The following is a 20,345-nucleotide window of genomic DNA, read 5'->3' as shown; positions in this document are numbered from 1 at the left end:
TTTTTTTAAATCTGCCCAACAAAAAATTGTCTAAAAAATATGCAAAAATGCAAATTTCAGCAACATCACGTGTGCAAAAATCAAAACGCACAGCAAAAAGCATTACAGAAACAGATCAATAGCAAACTGCATAGGTGTGTACCAAGCCACACGGATCAATTTTTCAGACGAAAAATCTTTGCTCTTTCACTGAATGAAAGAATATTGTGTGAAATTTTCACTAGTTTTTAAAATGAATATAATTTCGGAAAGAAAACCAAATACGCTGTCTGAAAATTCCTTTGACCCAGAAGTTTTCTATTTCCAAATTTTCCCATCACTGTGGTTGAAAATGAACGTCGGTTTGACCTCACTAACAAATAGAAAATCGAACGAACATTCTTAAAATAATTTTTTTTTTTGAAGGAAGACATCGTTGGTTTTTAAATTAAAAAAAATTAGATGCGAGTCCTGATATTTACCAGATTCACCCTTTAATAGTATATATCATCTAATAGCATATACAGTATATATCTCCTCTAATAGTATATACAGCAGGGATATGCAATTAGCGGACCTCCAGCTTTTGCTAAACTACAAGTCCCATCATGCCTCTGCCTCTGGCTGTCAGCCTTGTGGCTCTAAGAGACTTGCTCTGCCTCATGGGAATTGTAGTTCTGCAACAGCTGGAGGTCCGCTAATTACATATCCCTGATATACAGTATATATCTCCTCTAATATTATATCTCTTCTGTCTGTTATTCTCAGAATGAATTAGATATTTTGCTCCCTAACCATATAGTGGTTATTTATATTTACTACTGCATAGAGATATTTAAGAATAAATTAACTTTTTTTTTTTACTTTACATATTAACTAAATTATACTCCACAAATTTTTCTAAGGTTAAACCGATTAATCGAAACAACAATGGGCCAATTAATCGATTATGAAAAGAATCGTTAGTTGCAGCCCTCACTGTGTCCATGTTGGTCATTAGATTCTGGTGGTCTAATGTCTAATTGCTGAAAGGCTTTGAGGCTATCAGGATTCATACTTGTCTTTTTCTCCTGTTGGGTATAGAAAAGACTGTTCAGCCAATTTTCTGTCTCTTCAGTGGAACTTTTTTTTGTTTATCATTTCTGTGCACTCATGTGTCTATTTTTCACATTTTATTGTCACTTTTTCTCGCGGCGTAAGATCTTTCACATTATACAGAAAAAATTTAGGCTAACTTTACTCGTTCGTTTTTTTAAAATTCATTAAAGTAATTTTCCCCCCCCAAAAATTGCATTTTAAAGACCGCTGCATAAATACAGTGTGACATAAAATATTGTAACAAACACCATTTTATTTTCTAGGGTCTCTACTAAAAAACAAAAAAACAAAAAAAAAATGTCTAGCAATTTATAGCAAAAAAATGATTTTAACTTGAAAACAACAACTGTCAGAAAAAGGTTGTGTTTAAAGCGGGAGTCCGCCGTTTTTTTTTTTTTCAATCCAGCAGCTACAAATACTGCAGCTGCTGACTTTTAAAATAATGACACTTACCCGCCCAGCTCGCCCGCGATGTCGGCACCCGAAGCTGGTCTCTCAATCGTCTCTCGGGTGCTGCCGCCGCCATCTTGGGTATGGGAATCAGGAAGTGGAGCCTTGCGGCTTCATTTCCCGGTTCCCTACTGCGCATGCGCGAGTCGCGCTGCTCAATAAGGATGGTCTCCGCTGTCTCTGGGATCCGTGTGTTTTCCAGCAGACAGCGGGGGACCTTCAGAAAGGGGCGTAGATTCTGCGCGAAGGGGTGTAGCTTCTGCAGATATCTATGCTGGAAGTGGGTGCAGATACCTGTACTGTACAGGTACCTGCACCCCCCCTCCCCCCTGAAAGGTGCCAATTGTGGCGCCGGAGGGGGGGGGTTCCAATGAGCGGAAGCTCCACTTGAGGGTGGAGCTCCGCTTTAAGTGGTTATACATTCCTAATTTATATAGAGAAGTCTATTCCTTTGATACAATGTTTAGACTTAACATTCCACTGATAGAATGTTTTAAAACTTGGCAGACTGCCCAGACTTTGACTTGACAGCTGAGAGCAGAGAGAAAATTCTCTGCATACCAAAGATCAGGAAAGCCTTTGTCAAGATCGCAACAGGAAAAAAGTCGCAATAACGATTCTTGACGATTAATGGTGCAGCTCTACACTGCACTGTTGGCTTATATTTAATGCATATCATGTATTAGGGTATTATGCTAGCTGCTATTAATTGCTACACATTGTGAGGTCGTATTTTTATTATTTTTTTACTTTTGAGATCTATTTTTAGAGCCTGGTCTCTACGGTGCAATCCATTTTTAAAACTTGGATCTATTTTTACATTACGTTTTCATTGTATGCTGTATGAAGCTGATGCTTCATACAGTGCTCCCAGCCATTGCATCATTTAGTGAACCCATTTGGTCCAAAAAAACTGTTTAAACTTCAACATGGAGATCAGCTTTAAAGACTGGAGGAAGACTTACATAATTGTGACTCAAAACATAAAGCGGAGTTCCACCCAAAAATGTAACTTTCGCTTTAAGGGAAGGTGACCCCCCTGACATGCCACATTTGACATGTAATTATTTTTGTGGGGGGTACCCTCTTTTTAAAGGGTTCCACTTCCTCCCGGCGCACCATGGCACCGGAAGGGAGATCACCCCCCCCCCCCTCAGCAATCATCTGGAACACATCACAGGTCCCAGATGATTGCCCGGCCAGTCATGGCACGCCACGTGGCTCGCGCACGCGCAGTGCATGCCAGCTGTGAAGCCGGGCACCCACAGTGAATTTGCTGGTGCCACAGAGAGGAGGGGGAGACGAGCGGGGCTTTGTTCCCCCGCATCGCTGGACCCTGGGACAGCCAAGTGTCCAATTATTAAAAGTCAGCAGCTGCATTATTTGTAGCTGCTGACTTTTTAAAAAAAAATTTTTTTTTTTAAGCGGAACTCCGCTTTGAGTGAAGACCGAATTCTTCATACTTCTTGAGGGACAGTGACTCAGAAAGCACTGAAGCCATTGGATCAGCCTGAAATTCAGTGAACCTACAATTCTGCTACATGTTTTCTTTTAAATAGCTGAAGCAAGTTTTACTAGAATACGTGTTCGACCAGGAAAATATGCCCTCTAGTTAAAAATTGTGGGCTTTGAAAAGTCCGATACCAGTTTATTGTTCTCTGTAGTAATATGACTGTTATGTTGTTTTTTGTGCAGAGCAAGAAGCAGTCAAGATGGATGAAATTGAGAACACGACCGTTCTGTCCACTCTACAATCGTTTCATACGTTTATTTCTCAGCCATTTGAAAGCACCCCACCCGATGCTAACGCTTCCAATACGTCTGGGGCTTCCCTACAGATGCAGTTCAATCAGAGATTCATGGTAGGGAACAAAAAGATTACACTACCTGTTTATTACTAGTTCGGTCCATGCTTCTTTAAGCTTTGGGTTGTAAACCCTCAAGGTTTTTCACCATATTGCATTCTGTAGTGCAGCAGCCCCCCATAGCCCCTCTTTTACTTATTTGAACCTGATCATTCCAGCGACGGGGATGATCCCAGCAGTTACAGTAGCTGTCTCAGGTCCTCATTGGATAGATTGATAGCAACAGGAGCCATTGGCTTCCGCTGCTGTCAATCAAATCCAGTGACGCTGGGGGGAGGGGGCGAGTCCTGTCTGTGTCAATGGAGACAGCAGCAGGACTCAGGAACGTGCCCGCATGGGTGCCCCCATATAATGTGGCTCTCTGTGGGGACACTCGAGAAGGAGCCTGGAGTGCCGCTGAGGGACCTCAGAAGAGGAGGATCAGGAAAAAAAACAACAACCCTGCACAGAGGAGGTAGATATAATGTGTGTTTTTTTTTTTTTTTTTATATATATCATCGGACCCTTACAACTCCTTTAAATCTGAACTTCTGGAGAGTGGCAATCCTTGTAGTAAAGGTTTAAGTGTTTTTTTCTTTTGAATAATATCAGAGTGCATGAAGTAGAATTTTTCCATTGGTCAGTACCCTTTGCTGCATTATGTTAGAATCCTTGCACAAAATTTATGAAAATCCTGCAACATTTTTGTTATTGGAAGCAGCCTTGTGGCAAACTCAAGTAGTTCCTATTTGCAACACTCTTACTGTTTGGTGTTATAGTTGCAACAAATTCATGAATAAATAGTGCCATATTGTTATGAAAAGTTGAGGTTCATAAGACCTCTACCTTGTTGAAGCAACTTGCTTAATCCATTGCTTGTGTAACTATTATATGTCTTATCTGAGACAATTCTGCAACAATTTGGAACTGATATTTTTCCATTACTCCCTCAACTCCTTCCAATAGCTTCTTTGCCTTTTAATACTTCACTACTTTGCAGGAGAGATGTTTGAGACAGTTTTAGCTAAGTTGCAAAATATTCTTTTATGCCTCACTGACAAGTACATGAATCTGTCTGCACCGCCATACCACTAGATAGTTTGCTTTTAAAGAGTATCTTTGACATGCTTTATGAATTCCAGGGTCTGTTTTTTTGGGTGCTGTATGCCTGGCAGTGGCACAATGTGTGTAAAAAGTTAATGGTTCCTACATTGCTTCGTTTTGCTCCACAAAGTTGTGATTTTTAAAAAAAATTGTTATTTCTTGTAACAGACTAAAATTAAATATTCTTTTTTGTTTTCATCCCCCAGTTAGAAGAACAAGCCGCCCAGATCTGCTCCAGGTCACACCTTATCCAAGTGGAGAGAGAAAAGCTTCAAATGGAGCTGAGCCATAAACGGGCTCGAATTGAGTTTGAGAAGGAAGCCAGCACAAACACTAGGAACTTTGAGGTTTGACAGATGACTGAAATACTTTAGACACATTTGCAATACCCACACTAATACTCACTGCTGCAATACCCTAGTGTATTGATGTATAGTATTGTTCTCAAAGTCTAAATATACACTTATTGGTGAAGATCTGTATTAGATAGCCACTCTGCAATTTCTTATTACATTTCTAAGTTTAACTTTAAGGAGCTATATTTTTATATATGTTTTTGGATAACAAAGATCAGCTTGGTTTAACCACTTCAGCTTTGAAAGGTTTACCTCCCTTCATGGCCATTTTTTGTGATACTGCCCTGTTATTTTTTTATATATAATATGTAAGCAGCAGATGATTCCAACTTTTGGAAACCATATAACGTGGGGGGGGGGGGGGGGGGCGGGCGATGATGTCTAATAATTAAACCAGAGTACCATATTGGGGTTACGTACCCATGAGCGACTCTATATGTCGTATGACATGGGGAAAGGAGTAAAGGGGGAGATGGGATATAGAATATGTAAGGAGAAGGCAAGAAAAGGGAATAGAGGTGAGAAAAAACAGAGTAGAGGGCAAGAAAACTGAAAACGGGAAGAAACCTCTAGCACTTTATCTAGATTTATGAATAGTGCTAAAACAAATATTTTGGGGGTCTGTAATGTGCAGGCCTCTGCCTCTAACTGAATTACACGAGAACGCTACAGTTTAGCTCTCCGGTACTACTTGCACTGTTATTTTAACTGACCATTGCGTGGGTGGCTATTTTTCCCCACAAATAGAGCTTTTGTCTTGGTGCCTATATACAAAGAAAGACTATTAAAACAAATCAAAATTTCTTCATCAGTTTAGGCTAATATGTGTTCTGCGACATATTTTTGGTAAAAACTATCCCAATATATATGTATATTGATTGGTTTGCACAAAAGTTACAGCATCTACAGGCAATGGTGTACATTTTTTTTTTTTTTACTAGTAATGGCAGCAATCAGTGACATATTGCAGGACTGCGATATTGCAACAGATAAATTGTACACCTGACTGACATTTTTGACACGTTTTGGGGACCAGTGACATTCATTAATCAAAAAATAAGCATGGTTACTGTACTGTGTTCCCTGGGGGTGATTACTAACTGTGTGTGGGGGGGGGGGGGGGGGGGGCGATGCTTGTACTGTGGGAAGGCAGAGATCCGCGGGGTAATGTAAAGATCTGTGTTTCTGCATAGCAGGAACACAAAATCAGCACATTAACCTCTCAGAATGGCGATCTGCCTTGTTTACATAGGCAGACTGCCGTTGTGCCTTTCTCCGGAATGATCGGCGGGTCCTGGCAGACATTGTTTCAGCCAGACCCCCTGATTGTCTTCCACTTTGTCTAATCACAGCGGGAGGAGGAGGAGGATTCAGGTCAAGCACTCTCCCCCTCCCAAAAAGAAATGTCCTTCCTGTAAAGCTACGCTAAGGGATTTTTGGACCAAGGCGTCATGTAGAACCTGTATAGCGCATTTAATCACAGAGAAAATGTCCTCTGTGGCTTCCGCGACCCCCCCTCCCCCAATGAGTCGCTCAGTTCTTTCTGGAAAGAGTTGGTGGACACCTTTCAGCCGAGAATCCGCGAGAATGTCGGCCCTAGTAAACTCTGCGGGTTAAGACATGGTCGGGGGATTCTGCCTCCAAGGTGAAGCTGTGTGGTCTTCCTTTTGATTGATAGTCATGAGTTTGGCCCTGATTTTGATGCCATTTTAGACAGAACAAAGCCTTTCCAGCCAAAAATAAGGTAACCCTTCAGGTTAGGAAGTATTTTCGTTCTGTTCACCAAACCCAGGGTACCAAGGAGACGATGCAAGAGACCGTGGAGTTTTCAGAGTTCAAGGCAGAACAGGGGTATTCTTCCGACCTCCTAACCAGCCTTCGAGATATCAGTGATGGTTTTCTCGAGTGTGGGAGGAAGTCTACAGTCCTTTTTCCCAAAGTGGAAGATGGCAATGTTCAGTTCGTTTGTCCTCAGGGCGATATCAGAGGGCTACAGGTTGAAATTCTAGACCCCACCAATTCTGTTTTATCTAACCCGGGTTCCCCGAGGTCAGGAGAAATCTCTGGCAATGACGACTCCTTTTTTTCCTTCTACTGCAGGAAATTATCGTCCCGGTTCCCTGGGAAGGGGAAGGACTAGAGTTCTATTCACGTGTTTTCTTGGTCAAAAAACCATCAGGGAAGTTTTGATTCGTCCTGGATTTAAAAGTATTAAATATATTCGGTACAAGACTCCGTATGTAGGGTTTTTTTTTTTTTTTTTTTATCAGTGAGGAAAATTCTTATAGCAGGATGCTTCCTAACATCCATAGACCTCAGGGATGCGTATCTACATGTCCCCCATAGCACCAGCATTAAAAAAAAAAAAAAAAAATTGCATTTGGCACTCCAAAATGGGGATTGGTGGGGGTGGTTGTGTGTGTGTGTGGTGTTGCACCTGCAGTTCAGAACCCTTCCTTTTAGATTTTCGCAAAGATTATGGCGGAAGCCATTGGCGCCATTCAGGAAGAGGGGAATTGCCATTCAGGGGACGGTCTCTTGTTTGCCAACTCAAAGGACCTTTTTTGGAAGGATCTAAAGACGACGGAGAGACACTTGGCTTGGGCTGGCTCTTGAACAGGGAGAAATCGAACATGGTCACTTCCCAGGTAATAAGATTCTTGGGTTACACCATTGATTCTGTGCAGGAAAAACATTTTCTCCCAGAGGAAAAAAATAATACAAGTTCAGAATGCAGTGAAGAAACTTCAAACGAGTTTGCCATTTACGATCTGGGCAGCCATGTTGACGCTGGGCCTTCTCACAGCCTCGATCCCAGTAGTTCAGTGGGCCTGTCTCCATTTAAGAGATCTCCAGTGGACAGTTCATTTTTAGAGAAACAAATCATGATTCCCCCTCGGTTCAAGAGGAAATTGTGGAGGAGACAGACAAATTTAAACGGGCCTGTTCTGGACATTTCTGGCAGCAAAGAGGTTAACAATGGACGCAAGCTCCTGGGATTTAGAGGGTCAGATTTCCCAAGGATCTTGGACAAGCAAGGAGACCGATAGATTATCCAATTGGACCCGAGGGCCATTCTCCTAGGACATTGGTCATTCAAGGAAATGATCAAGGGCCACCACATCCAAGTATTATCCGACAATGCCATGGTGGTAGCCTACATCTTAAAGCAGGGAGGCACTAGAAGCAGGGTTCTGTTGCTTTCTGCCCTTCAGATCCTGACATGGGCAGAGGACAACCCAGCATCTGACAGCAGTACATCTAAAAGGCAGCCTTCCTAAGCAGGAGACGAGTGCTAGACTCAGAATGGAGCTTGAGTACAGAAGTCTTCCAGATGCTAGTAGACAGACCCGAAGCTCCCCAGATCGACCTATTTGCATCACAGGCAAATGCAAAGGTAGCGATTTACTTCTTATACAGGCAGGACCAAGAGGAGGGTCTGGACGCACTAGCTCAGCCTTGGTCCATTTTCTTGTATTATGCTTTCCCCCTCTTTTCAGATGATCCCTCTGGTACTCAAAAATTTACAGAAGAAATCCACAAGCCTTATTCTAGTAGTCTCCTTTTGGCCCAAGAGGGCATGGTGCATGGAAACTAGCAGTAGAACCCCACTGGTTTCTACCATTGTGAGAGGACCTGCTGAGTCAGGGACCCATCCTTCATCCCAATGTAGGACATCTCAGGCTGGCAGCCTGGATACTGAGGAGTAAAGCCTGAAGAAAAAGGGTTTGTCCGACAAGTTTACTTTTCATGCTGTTAGATAGCAGGATAAAGGTCACAAGGGCCATTTATTTCAAAACATGGAAATGTTTCAACTCCTGGTGCATGTTAAAGAATTTTTTTCCACAGGGGGTCATTTCCTTTCTTGCATTCCTCCATGTTGGAATGAGTAGGTTTGGCAGCCAATACCTTGAAGGTTCAGATGACCGCTTTGTCAGTATTCTTGGAGAAACCATTCTCTCAGGACCTTTTGGATTTTTTTAGAGCACTGGCCAGAGCCAGGCCAGTGCTGTTTACATTTTTCCCCAAATGGGATTTGTCGGTAGTTTTACAGAGTTTGACTAGAAGACCTTTTGAACCTCTGGAGGACGATACAATTAAGGATTGATCTTTAAACTTAGCTTTATTAGTAGTGGTTACTTCAGCTAGAAGGGTCAGTAAACTGCAAGCCCTTTCTGTTGTTGAACCTTTTTTGAGTTGTCTAACGGTTCCCGGACCTGGTAGTTCTGAGGACAGACCCGGGCTTTTTCACCAAAGGTCTCTTTCGTTTTCCATAGATCATAGGAGATGGTTCTGCCAACTTTCTGTCCAGCCCCATCCTGTCCTAAAGAAAGGATGTTTCACAATTTGGATGTAAGAAGATTCATTACACATTTTCCATAGGAATCCGTCACACAAAATATTTGAGAACTGGTTCTCAAATTTTCAGACAACAAAATCTGTTGTTGGAAATTCTGATCGTGTGTACACAATTCCGATGCACAAAGTTTCATGCCCGCTACGAATCAAGCGGAAGAGCCTATTGCCTATTGATCTTTTTCTCAGCTCGTTGTATATGTTGTACGTCGCCTTGTTCTTGACGTTCGTAATTTCGGACCAACTTTGTGTGATCGTGTGGATGCAAGACAAGTTTGAGCCAACATCTGTCAGAAAAAAAACATGGATTTTGTTGGCTAAAAATCCTATTGTGTGTGTACAGGGCATTATTGAGGTGTGTGTGATGTGTGGGGTGGTTTTTTTTTTTTTTTTTTTCTTCCCCAACCAGTGGATTACATTTTAAATGGGGGGGAAAAAAGAACCTTACAGATCCCCCTCATCCACACAAGCGACACAGGGTTTTCCCCCACTGCACTATTGTGTTCTGACAACAAGCACTCTCCTTTCCTTTCCCCTCAAAATGCACTGTTTAGTGCTAAAAGCCCTGATAAAATTCTGGCTTTCCAGCAGGACAGCAGAATTCCTGCTGAACTAGCTCATGTTTTGGTCTATGTGTGATTTAAGACTTGAACCACCAAGACATCTCTTCCCAATGAAGTGGTACCCTCATGCCTAGGAGTAAGGGGACATCTATTAGTTTGCCCCTTTCTGTTTTACAGACATCCCAGATCTGTGGGTTCAATCTTTGGTTTCAAAGGGGTACAAACTTGCGATCAAACTCTCCCCCAAAGTATTTTGTTAAAAACATGTTCATAGAGCCAAAGCCCGAATGGGGGGAATTCGTCCTATTGTGGACCTACATGATCTCAACAAATACCTTCAAATTCAGATTGTGCATTGAATCTGCAAGGCTATTGCTTCTCCGAGATATGGGGAAAATGCTCATTTTCATCTTGTCGCACTTCTTTTGGTCTATCCTCTACTCCCCAAAGATCCTGGCACCTCTTCTTGCTCTTTTAAGAACTCAGGGAATCCAAGTCGCAGGTTATTTGGTTTTCCTTTCAGAGAAGAAAATGCTGTCTTAACTCCGGAGATGACGTCCGGAGCGGTTTTCATCCATGTGATATATAGAGACAGTCTGCTTCTGTTGGCTCTTCCTGGTGTTTCTCAGGTTAACTTCCTGGTCCCAAGTACCTTACATCACATCCCACCTAGAAGTGCTTGCTCACCATTGACCACCTGGAAGGTTGCCACCTTCTGAAAACGTATTGATGCGCTTTTTAATATTTTGTAAATGTGAGTGAATACTTTTTCATTTTCATAAATTTTGTTTTAATAAATGCTACACTGAGGTAGTTTGTTTGCACATATGCACCTATAACCTAGAGTCTTTGAATACTCTGTCCTGTACTCCATTCAGGAAAATCAAAATTATTTCTGACTTTTTTTTTCTTTTTAACTACTTTTTTCTTTTTAACTACTTCCCACCCGGCCAATGTACATATACGGCCGGATGGGAGCTCTCTACTTCTGAGTGGACGTTCCTGAACGTCCATCAGTAGTAGGGGGATAGCTCGCACGCATGCCCGCGCAGCGGCGCGATCCCGAGTCACCCGGACACGGCGCATCTCGGATCTGCAGGAGGGCTCTGTGATTGGCCCTCCTGATCACATGACGGCCGTGTCCAATCACGGCCGTCATGTGATGTAAACAAACAGCCGGTTGCTAGGCAATCGGCTCCTCCTCTCCTCACACGGAAGTCATCGCTGAGGAGAGCAGATCGCTGCAGCCAGCTGATGATCAGTGAGTATGAGCTGTTTTTTACAGCTTTTTACTCACTGATCACCAGTCTAGTGAAAACACACATGTCCCCATACAGTATAAACACAATGTCCCCAAAACACACATGTCCCCAATAATAAAAACACATGTCCCCCACATAAGTCCCACTAAAAATCACATGTCCCAATGATTATCTGCACACATATTGGGCGGCACAGTGGTGTAGTGGTTAGCACTCTCACCTAACAGTAAGAAGGGTCGCTGGTTCAAATCCCAACCACGACACTACCTGCTGGAGTTTGCATGTTCTCCCTGTGCCTGTGTGGGTTTCCTCCGGGTACTCCGATTTCCTCCCACAATCCAAAGACATGCAGGTAGGTTAATTGGCCTCTGTCCAAAATTGGCCCTAGTATATGAATGGGAACCTTGGATCGTGGGGACTGATGTGAGTGTGCAATGTACAGGGATAGGGACAATTGTAGACACTCACTCAGGTTGAACTGGATGGACTGGTGTCTTTATTCAACCTAACTAACTATGAAACTATATGTCCGTGATCACCTGCACACATATGTACATGATCACACAAACCAATTATTATACACTTAACCAATTTTTTTTTTTACCAAAGACATGTAGCAGATTACATTTTGGATTAAATTTATGACAAAATTCAATTTTGTTGGATTTCTTTTAAAATAGAAAGAAGAAAATATTCTTTTTTTTTTTTTTCCAAATTTCCACTCTTTTTTTCGCTTATATCGCAAAAAATAAAAATCTGAATTGTTAACCACCTCGCGCCCGCCCTATAGCCGAATGACGGCCGTAGAGCAGGCGCGTTCGTCCGGGAGGCCGTCCCTGGACGTCCTAATGTTTACTTCCGCAATGCGCGCCGCCGCGGGCGCGCATCGCGGAAGTTCTGCGTTTGCCGTGTCCCCCGGGGACAGGCAAACACAGATCGCTGTAAACGGCCAATCACAGCGGCCGTTTACAGCGTGATCGGCGTGTCCAATGGGAGATGATCTCATATGTAAACATATGAGATCATCTCTCAGCGCCGCTCTCCCTCCTCACGCAGACCGTGTGAGAGGGGAGAGATGAACGGCTGCAGCGGCAGCCGTTCTGCCTTGAGAAAAAAAAAAGTAAAAAAGTAAAAAAAAAAAAGTGCCATCCTCCCCCAGCAGTGCTACCTGCCCCCAGTGCCACGTATAAGTGCCATTTGTCATCAGTGCCACCTGTCAGTGTCACGTGTCCTCAATGCCACTTATCAGTGCCATCTGTCATTAGTGCCACGCGTCATCGGTGCCATGTATTAGTGCCATCTGTCATTAGTGCCACGTGTCTTCAGTGCCACGTATTAGTGCCACGTGTCTTCAGTGCCACGTATTAGTGCCACGTATCTTCAGTGCCACGTATTAGTGCCATCTGTCATCATTGCCACATATCAGTGCCATCGTTCATCAGTGTCATGTGTCATTGTCCTGGTGCTTCAAAAGTGTAATAAATAGTCAACAAGTTAGATGGGTAATTTATGTTCCTAGAACACATGATGGCGCTACCTGCATGTTGGGCCTCTCTATGTGGCCAGGCTGTGAAAAAGTCCCACACATGTGGTATTGTAATACTCAGGAGGAGTAGCAGAATTTTTTGGGGGGGTGTCATTTGTGGTATACACATGCCACGTGAGAGAAATAACCTTTTTACAATGACAATTTTGTGGAGAAAAAAAAATAATGAAAAATCTTAATTTTGCAAAGAATTGTGGAGAAAACAGACAACATCAAAAAGCTCACTATGCCTCTTACTAAATACGTTGGAATGTCTACTTTCCAAAAAGGGGTCATTTGGGGGGTATTTGTACTTTCCTGACTTGTTCGGGTCACAAGAAGCGAGATAGGCTACCAGTACATCAGATGTGATCAATTTTGTGCGATTCGCACCACAGCTTGTAGACTCTCTAACTTTCACAAAGACCAAATCATATCCACTAATTTGGGTTATTTTTACCAAAGACATGTAGCAGTATAAATTGTGGCCAAAATTTATGAAGAAAAATTAATAATTTGCATAATTCTGTCACAGAAACAAAGAAATATGCATTTTTTTTTCAAAATTTTCGGTCTTTTTTCATTTATAGCGCAAAAAATAAAAACTCCAGAGGTGATCAAATACCACCAAAAGAAAGCTCTATTTGTGGGAAAAAAAGGACAAAAAATTCATTTGGGTACAGTGTTGCATGACTGAGTAATTGTCATTCAAAGTGTGAGAGCACCGAAAGCTGAAAATTGGTCTGGGCAGGAAGGGTGTTTAAGTGCCCAGTAAGCAAGTGGTTAATAAATAACACCAAAATAAAGCTCTATTTGTGCAAACAACAAAATAACAATTTAATTTGGGTACAGCGTAGCATAATCGCGCAATTGTCATTGAAATTATGAGAGTGTTGAAATCTGAAAATTGGGCTGGGAAGGAAGGGGGTGAAAGTGCCTTGTATTGTAGTGGTTAACTAGGCTTGTATTGCTTTCCTTTGGGCTTTTGTCTGTTTCTTGCATGGAAGTCAGAGGGAGAGAAAGTGATGAAAAGTCACTTCCATAAGAACAATCTGGCAGAATTATATTTTGTGTATGTGTATGTATATATATATATATATGTATGTATGTATGTATGTATGTATGTATAATTTATTTTTTTTGTGGAATCTATGCACTTGAACATTTTTGTTGCTGTCACTTTTTAGCAGTATGACCTGGGTTTTATCTCTGCATATAAAGACACTTAAGTTCTTCTATAATTAGATCAGATTAATTATTGGTAGCTCGCTATTTTTTTTTTTTTTTTTTCAGTTGGGACTATTTTTCAGGCATCTAATAAGATATACCTGTATTTCCCTTCCCAGGAATCTTCCTTTAAAGTGTAAGTTCACTTTTACAGAAAATCTGTAAGGTGAATTTACACTGGACCCTCTCCCCATCGCACCTGGTCCCACTGTACCTGAGGCTGCCGACCTCCCACACTGATGCATCATTTAACCGCTTTACTGGTCCAGGGATTTGAAATCCCTGCGGCTTTCTCTCTTCTTCTCCAGTGCTGACAGGACAGGCTACATGGGTTCTGATTGGTCCGTGCCGCTCATGTGACAGTGCCAACCAATTAGAATGCCTCCTATACGTACCTTTTTACAAGGTACATTTTGGAGATTAAGCTGTGGGGATTTCAGATCCTCGGATCGGTAAAGCGGCAACACGATGTCTCGGTGCAGGAGATCGCTGGCCTCAGGTACAGTGGGACCTGGTGCAATAGGGAGGCATCCAGTGTAAGTTCAGGTGAACTTAACCTTTGACATCTTAAACTTGAGCATTTTCCTGTTGAATAATTTTGCAGCATTAGAAAATGTTTATGGAAATTTTTTTTTTTTTCCAGAGGGAGGCAGACCGGAATCAAGAGCTTCAAAATCGGATCAGAGCCCTGGAGGAAAAGGAAGAAGAGTTGCAAAACAAACTTGCGGAACAGAATGAAATGAACAAGGCTTGTAAGAAGACGATTGAATCACAGAGCAAGAAGCTGCTAGAGAAGGATAATAAATTAGCAGAGGTTAATGAGGTAGTGTTTACTTAAATCTGATAATTAATGTATTTAACATATTCACATGCAGGCAGAACGTTGTGATGGTCATCTTTTTTGACTCTGGGAAGATTACATTTGCTAATTTACACTGATCACATTTCTTAAGGGGGATGTATTGCTGGTTTGTTCTGTAAATTTGTATTATGGCCAGGACTAAAAAGTCGCATGTAAATACCGTATATACTCGAGTATAGGCCGACCCGAATATAAGCCGAGGCCCCCAATTTACCCCCAAAAAAACTGGCAAACTTATTGACTCGTGTATAAGCCGAGGGTGAGACATGCCTGTCCATCCCTGTGTGTGTGTCCGTCCATCCCTGTGTGTCCGTCCATCCCTGTGTGTCCGTCCATCCCTGTGTGTCCGTCCATCCATCCCTGTGTGTGTGTGTGTCCATCCATCCATCCATCCCTGTGTGTGTGTGTGTCTCCATCCATCCATCCATCCATCCCTGTGTGTGTGTGTCTCCATCCATCCACCCATCCCTGTGTGTGTCTCCATCCATCCACCCATCCCTGTGTGTGTGTGTGTGTGTGTGTGTATATGTGTGTGTGTGTGTGTGTGTGTGTGTGTGTGTGTGTGTGTGTGTCCAGCCTACCTTTGTCCCGAGCCTCCGTCCCGTGCCTTGCCTCCTTGCCTCCGTTCCGTCCCGTGCCGTGCCGTGCCTTGCCGTCGTGTCGTGCCTTGCCTTGCCTCCGTCCCGTGCCGTGCCGTGCCTTGCCTTGCCTTGCCTTGCCTTGCCTCCGTCCCGTGCCCTCTTCGGCGGCCATTGTAAAATTCAAAAGCCGCGCCTCCTCCTTCGCCTGTGATAGGCGGAACACTGAATTTCCCAGCAGCCTGTGTTCCGCCTATCACTGCCTTCGTATCATCCTCGTCCGTAGTACGAGGATGATACGATGTCCGTGATGGGCGGAACACAGGCTGCTGGGAAATTCAGTGTTCCGCCTATCACAGGCGAAGGCGGAGCCGGAGGCGCGGCTTTTGAATAGAATGGCCGCTGTCTGTCTGCTCGACACGCTGATCGAGCGGGAAGACAGCGATGACTCGAGTATAAGCCGAGGGGGGCACTTTCAGCCTCAAAAAAGAGGCTGAAAATCTCGGCTTATACTCGAGTATATACGGTACTTTTTTTTTTTTTTTTTTAAGATCTGAAATATTGCAAATTAATTTTAGTATTTCTTCTCTAACAGGTGCAGCTTTAGCCTGTGTGATTTGCTGTAAAAAGCCTGTTTAAAGATCTCAATAGCTCAAGGGTTAAATGTCTGCACACAAGTGATTGGATAAGAGTAGTAAATACTCCGCCTCCCCCTTCTAATTTTGTACAGACTGCTTTATCCAAAATGTAAAAACATCCATCTATTCAAAACCATTCGATTCCTACCGTATTTGCCGGCGTATAAGGCGTCTGGGTGTATAAAGCGATCTCCTAACTTTCCAGCTAAAATGTTGGTTTCGAGATATACTCGCCGTATAAGACGACCCCCTTCCGACTAGTCTGTCCAGTAGCTTGGGTAACATACTGAAACGGCAATAATAAGTCTGTGCAATTTAATCACTAGCTTTGTGAAGCAATGCTGTGGTGGTAAATACTTCATGTGCCCAGCAAAATCCACTGATGGAGGGTCAGGTGCTTCCAGTGGTGGATGGCGAGGTGGCTGTGGAAGGAAGAGGAGCCGAGGGGTAGACCAAATTCGGTAACATACTGTATACAGTATTACGGTATATCGTGCTGAGCCAATCACGGCAAGCAATGTATTCTATTAATAAATACAAAGTCTGCTCGGATTGGCTTTGAGATTGAGAGGTGCGGGCTGATGATATTACAACCTCTGCCAATCTGAGCAGGCTTTGTATTCATTAAAAGAAAACATCGCTCGCCATGACTGGCTCAGTGCAGACATTAATGCACATCCAGTGGTCTGACATTGATATACTGGTGTATAAGACGACCCCTGATTTTTGGGGGATTTTTAAGTATAAAAGTTTGTTTTATATGCTGGAAAATACGGTACTTTTACTGCACTGATAATAAAGTGTATGTAAATCCTTCTTCCTCCTTCCTCTTTTTTTATCTTTTTCTTCTCCGTGATATTTCCGTGCATTTTTATTCAGCCCACCCAGTTCGACTCTTGGGGCAATAAGTCAATTAGTGCCTATGCTTTGGAGAATAAAGGGATAAGGGAATGGAATCTCCGCATTACCCTGAACAACAGTGGCAGAAAATCTGAGAAACCACCAAATCGTGCTCCCAGAAAGTACTTGCGCTCAAAACTAATTATGAATTATTGTACTGTTAGTACCCAATACTGACTTGAGTATCGTGTTACACTCCAGCAACTTGAAACCAGATGGACTTTTCAAACGCACTATAGACTGACAACCCGTATTTTCACAGGTACCAAGCAAATCCTAGCTGGAGCCTTGCTGTCAGATTACCTTTTTTACTGGCTGCAGTAAAATCCAAGGTACACTGGATAATTACAAATGACAAGCTGTCCGCTAGTGTCTTACTGGGACTATGTACAATTTCCACAATACCTGGGATCTGTGGGTCTCAAGCTTTATGCCATCAGCCTTTGACCGCCAATTACTTGATTAAAGCGGAGTTCCACCCTAAAGTGGAAGTTCCGCTCATCCAAACCCCCCCCCCCCCCCGCCTCCGGTGCCACAGTTGGCACCTTTAAGGGTGGAGGGAGGTGCAGATGTATTTGCACCCACTTCCGGGCATAGACTCTCATGGGAGTCTATGCCTCTTCCTGTTCCTCCGCGCTGTCTGATGGGACACACACGGGTCCCAGAGACGGTGCAGACCATTCCCATTGCGCTGCACGACTCGTGCATGCGCAGTAGGGAACCGGGAAGTGAAGCCGCAATGCTTCACTTCTGATTCCCTCACCGATAATGGCGACGGCAACAGCCGAGAGCCGAGCGATTGATCAGCCTCGGCTTCCGACCTCGCTGGACCCCAGGAAAGGTAAGTGTCCACTTTATTAAGTCCGCAGCTGTAGTATTTATAGATGCCGGCTTTTAATCCTTTATTTTCGGGTGGACTCCCTCTTTAATGAAAAGCAGCTCCCTTCCATGGATATTGAGGGGTGGTCTTCACGACTTTTGTGATGCTCCTCTCCACATCTTGACTCTCCTTTTTCCTCCCCTTTTCTTTCTATTTACAATTATTTTTCTGTACATTCATGTTAACAGTGCAAAAGAGCCATGAGGGCACATACTGGTCTCTTTTTGACATATTGTACGAATTTTGAATTGTTGGTAGGTTACCACTCTGTAATGTTTGCTTGCACACTTTATTCATGCCTATGTGTCTCTTAATGCTTTCTATCTGCTGTTTTCAAAACCATACCCTATTGAACAGAGATAATAGGATAAAGTCAACTGGGCAGAACTGTGCTGTCAGTCTGTAATAGGGAATAGGAAGCTGAGTACATTTCTGTTTCTCGCTGGGTCTTTTAAGTATAAATCATCTGTCTAAATGGGCATTTACTGCAGACATTTACTTTATACAGTTGTGCTCATAAGTTTACATACCCTGGCAGAATTTGATTTCTTGGTATTTTTTTCAGAGAATATGAATAACGCAAAAACTTTTCTATCACTCATAGTGTTTGGCTGAAGCCATTTATTATGAATAAACTGTGTTACTCTTTTTAAATCATCGCAACAGAAACTACCCAAATGACCTTGATCAAAAGTTTACGTATCCCAGTTCTTAATACCATGTATTGCCTCCTTTAACCTCAATGACAGCTTGAATTTTTTTGTGATATTTGTGGATGAGACTCTTATCCTTCTCAGATGGTAAAGCTGCCCATTCCTCTTGGCAAAAAGCCTCCAGTTCCTGTAAATTCTTGGGCTGTCTTGCATTTCCTCTGGCTTTGTAGCTCACACATCCCCAAAACATCAGTGATCCACCTCCGTGCTTTACAATAGGAATGGTGTACCTTTCATCGTAGGCCTTGTTGACGCCTGTCCAAATGTAGTGTTTATAGTTGTGACCAAAAAGCAAAATTTTGGTCTCATCACTCCAAATTACTTTCTTTTCTTCTAGCGACTCAACCATGCAGCCCATCTTTCAGAATTGTCGCTGTCATTACTTTTAGTGTTTGATGAATTTCCCAACAAATCGCTATCGTCAATTCTGCAAGTGGTTCTAATTTATTATCGCTGTTTTCTAGCTGGTCTAAAGGCACTTTTGATGTAAACGGACATTTTTTGTTTGCTATGCACATTATCCAGTTTTCTAGCGCAAAGAATAGTATTTATAATATAAAACTGCATGCAGGACACTGGACAAACCACTAGGGACAAAAGGGATGTGTAATTATTTGATACAGTACTGTAATCTGTAAGATAACAGTATACTGTGTCTATACTGTGTTTTTTACTTTTTGAGCGTCGCAATGCTTGCAGGGAACGGAGCTCAGCACTGTGACAGATCGAGTGAGACATGGCGGGGACAAGTTAAGTAATCTCTACATGGATCCTGTGATGGGATCCCCGAGTCTGGCTTGTGAATACCGCTTATGGTACTGAAATCTCACCCCGAGCCAGACTCGGAAATACCGCCAGGGAGGCTACTAGATTAGCCAGCTAAACTATACACAGGCAACCTTTGCATGTATGGGGAGGGGGGGTGGTGTGTGCCTTTCCTCCAATCTGCTTTCTCAGTCTCTCACAGTGTCTAGCAATGATCTCCTCCTACATCAGGAAGTGAAAATTCGAACAGAACGTGCACTTTCTTAACTGGTGAAGACAGCAGATGTACATGTATAACTTCTATAGAGAGATTTGTTTCATCCCTGTGTATCATCTGAGGCTGATCACTTCACTGGGTATGTGGAAGGTTTACATCCGCTTTAATGTCTAAACCGCTGGCAACAAAAGTGAAATTGCCCAAATTGGGCCCAAAGTATCAATATTTTGTGTGGCCACCATTATTTTTCAGCAGTGCCTTAACCTTCTTGGGCATGGAGTTCACCAGAGCTTCACAGGTTGTCACTGGAGTCGTCTTCCGCTCCTCCATGACGACATCATGGAGTTGGTTGATGTTGGAGACTTTGTGCTCCTCCACCTTCCATTTGAGGATGCCCTACAGAGGCGCAATAGGGTTTAGGTCTAGAGACATGCTTGGCCAGTCCAGTAGCAAGGCGGTGGTCATCTTGGAGGTGTGTTTGGGGTCGTTATGTTGCACTACTGCCCTGCGGCCAAGTCTCGGCAGGGAGGGGATCATGCTCTGCTTCAGTATGTCACAGTACATGTGGGCATTTTATGGTTCCCTCAATGAACTGTAGCTCCCCAGTGCCGGCAGCACTCATGCAGCCCCAGACCTTGACTCTCCCACCACCATGCTTGACTGTAGGCAACACACACTTGTCTTTGTACTCCTCATCTGGTTGCCACCACACGCTTGACATCATCTGAACCAAATATGTTTATCTTGGACTCGGCCCACAGGACATGATTCCAGTCATCCATGTCCTTAGTATGCTGAAGACAAGCAGTCTGTTTCCGGGCTTTCTTGTGCATCATCTTTAGAAGAGGCTTCCTTCTGGGACAACAGCCATGCAGGCCAATTTGATGGCGGTGTATGGTCTGAGCACTGACAGGCTGACCCCCACCCCTTCAACCCCTGTAGCAATGCCTGTTAGGAGTAGAACCTGTCCTGTTAAACCGCTGTATGGTCTTGGTCACCATGCTACAGCTCAGTTTCAGGGTCTTGGC

The 20,345-nt window shown here is 43.2% G+C and overlaps 1 protein-coding gene across 1 annotated transcript in view; it reads left to right on the top strand.

Annotated features, from left to right (window-relative positions):
* The window catches only part of MAD1L1 (mitotic arrest deficient 1 like 1), a 1,159,769-nt gene that overhangs the window by 4,103 nt on the left and 1,135,321 nt on the right, over nt 1-20,345 (top strand). Inside the window, exons 2-4 of the mRNA XM_077449134.1 lie at nt 3,223-3,389; nt 4,682-4,822; nt 14,408-14,587. Coding sequence (XP_077305260.1) covers nt 3,240-3,389; nt 4,682-4,822; nt 14,408-14,587 — 471 coding nt within the window. The 5' untranslated portion in view covers nt 3,223-3,239. The remainder of the gene's footprint in view (nt 1-3,222; nt 3,390-4,681; nt 4,823-14,407; nt 14,588-20,345) is intronic.

Source organism: Lithobates pipiens, unplaced genomic scaffold (assembly GCF_037356315.1).
Source record: "Lithobates pipiens isolate NorthernLeopardFrog02 unplaced genomic scaffold, aLitPip1_a1.2 Scaffold_22, whole genome shotgun sequence".
NCBI lineage: Eukaryota > Metazoa > Chordata > Amphibia > Anura > Ranidae > Lithobates > Lithobates pipiens.
Note: the sequence above shows the minus strand (reverse complement) of the source record. Positions and strands in the feature narration are given on the sequence as shown.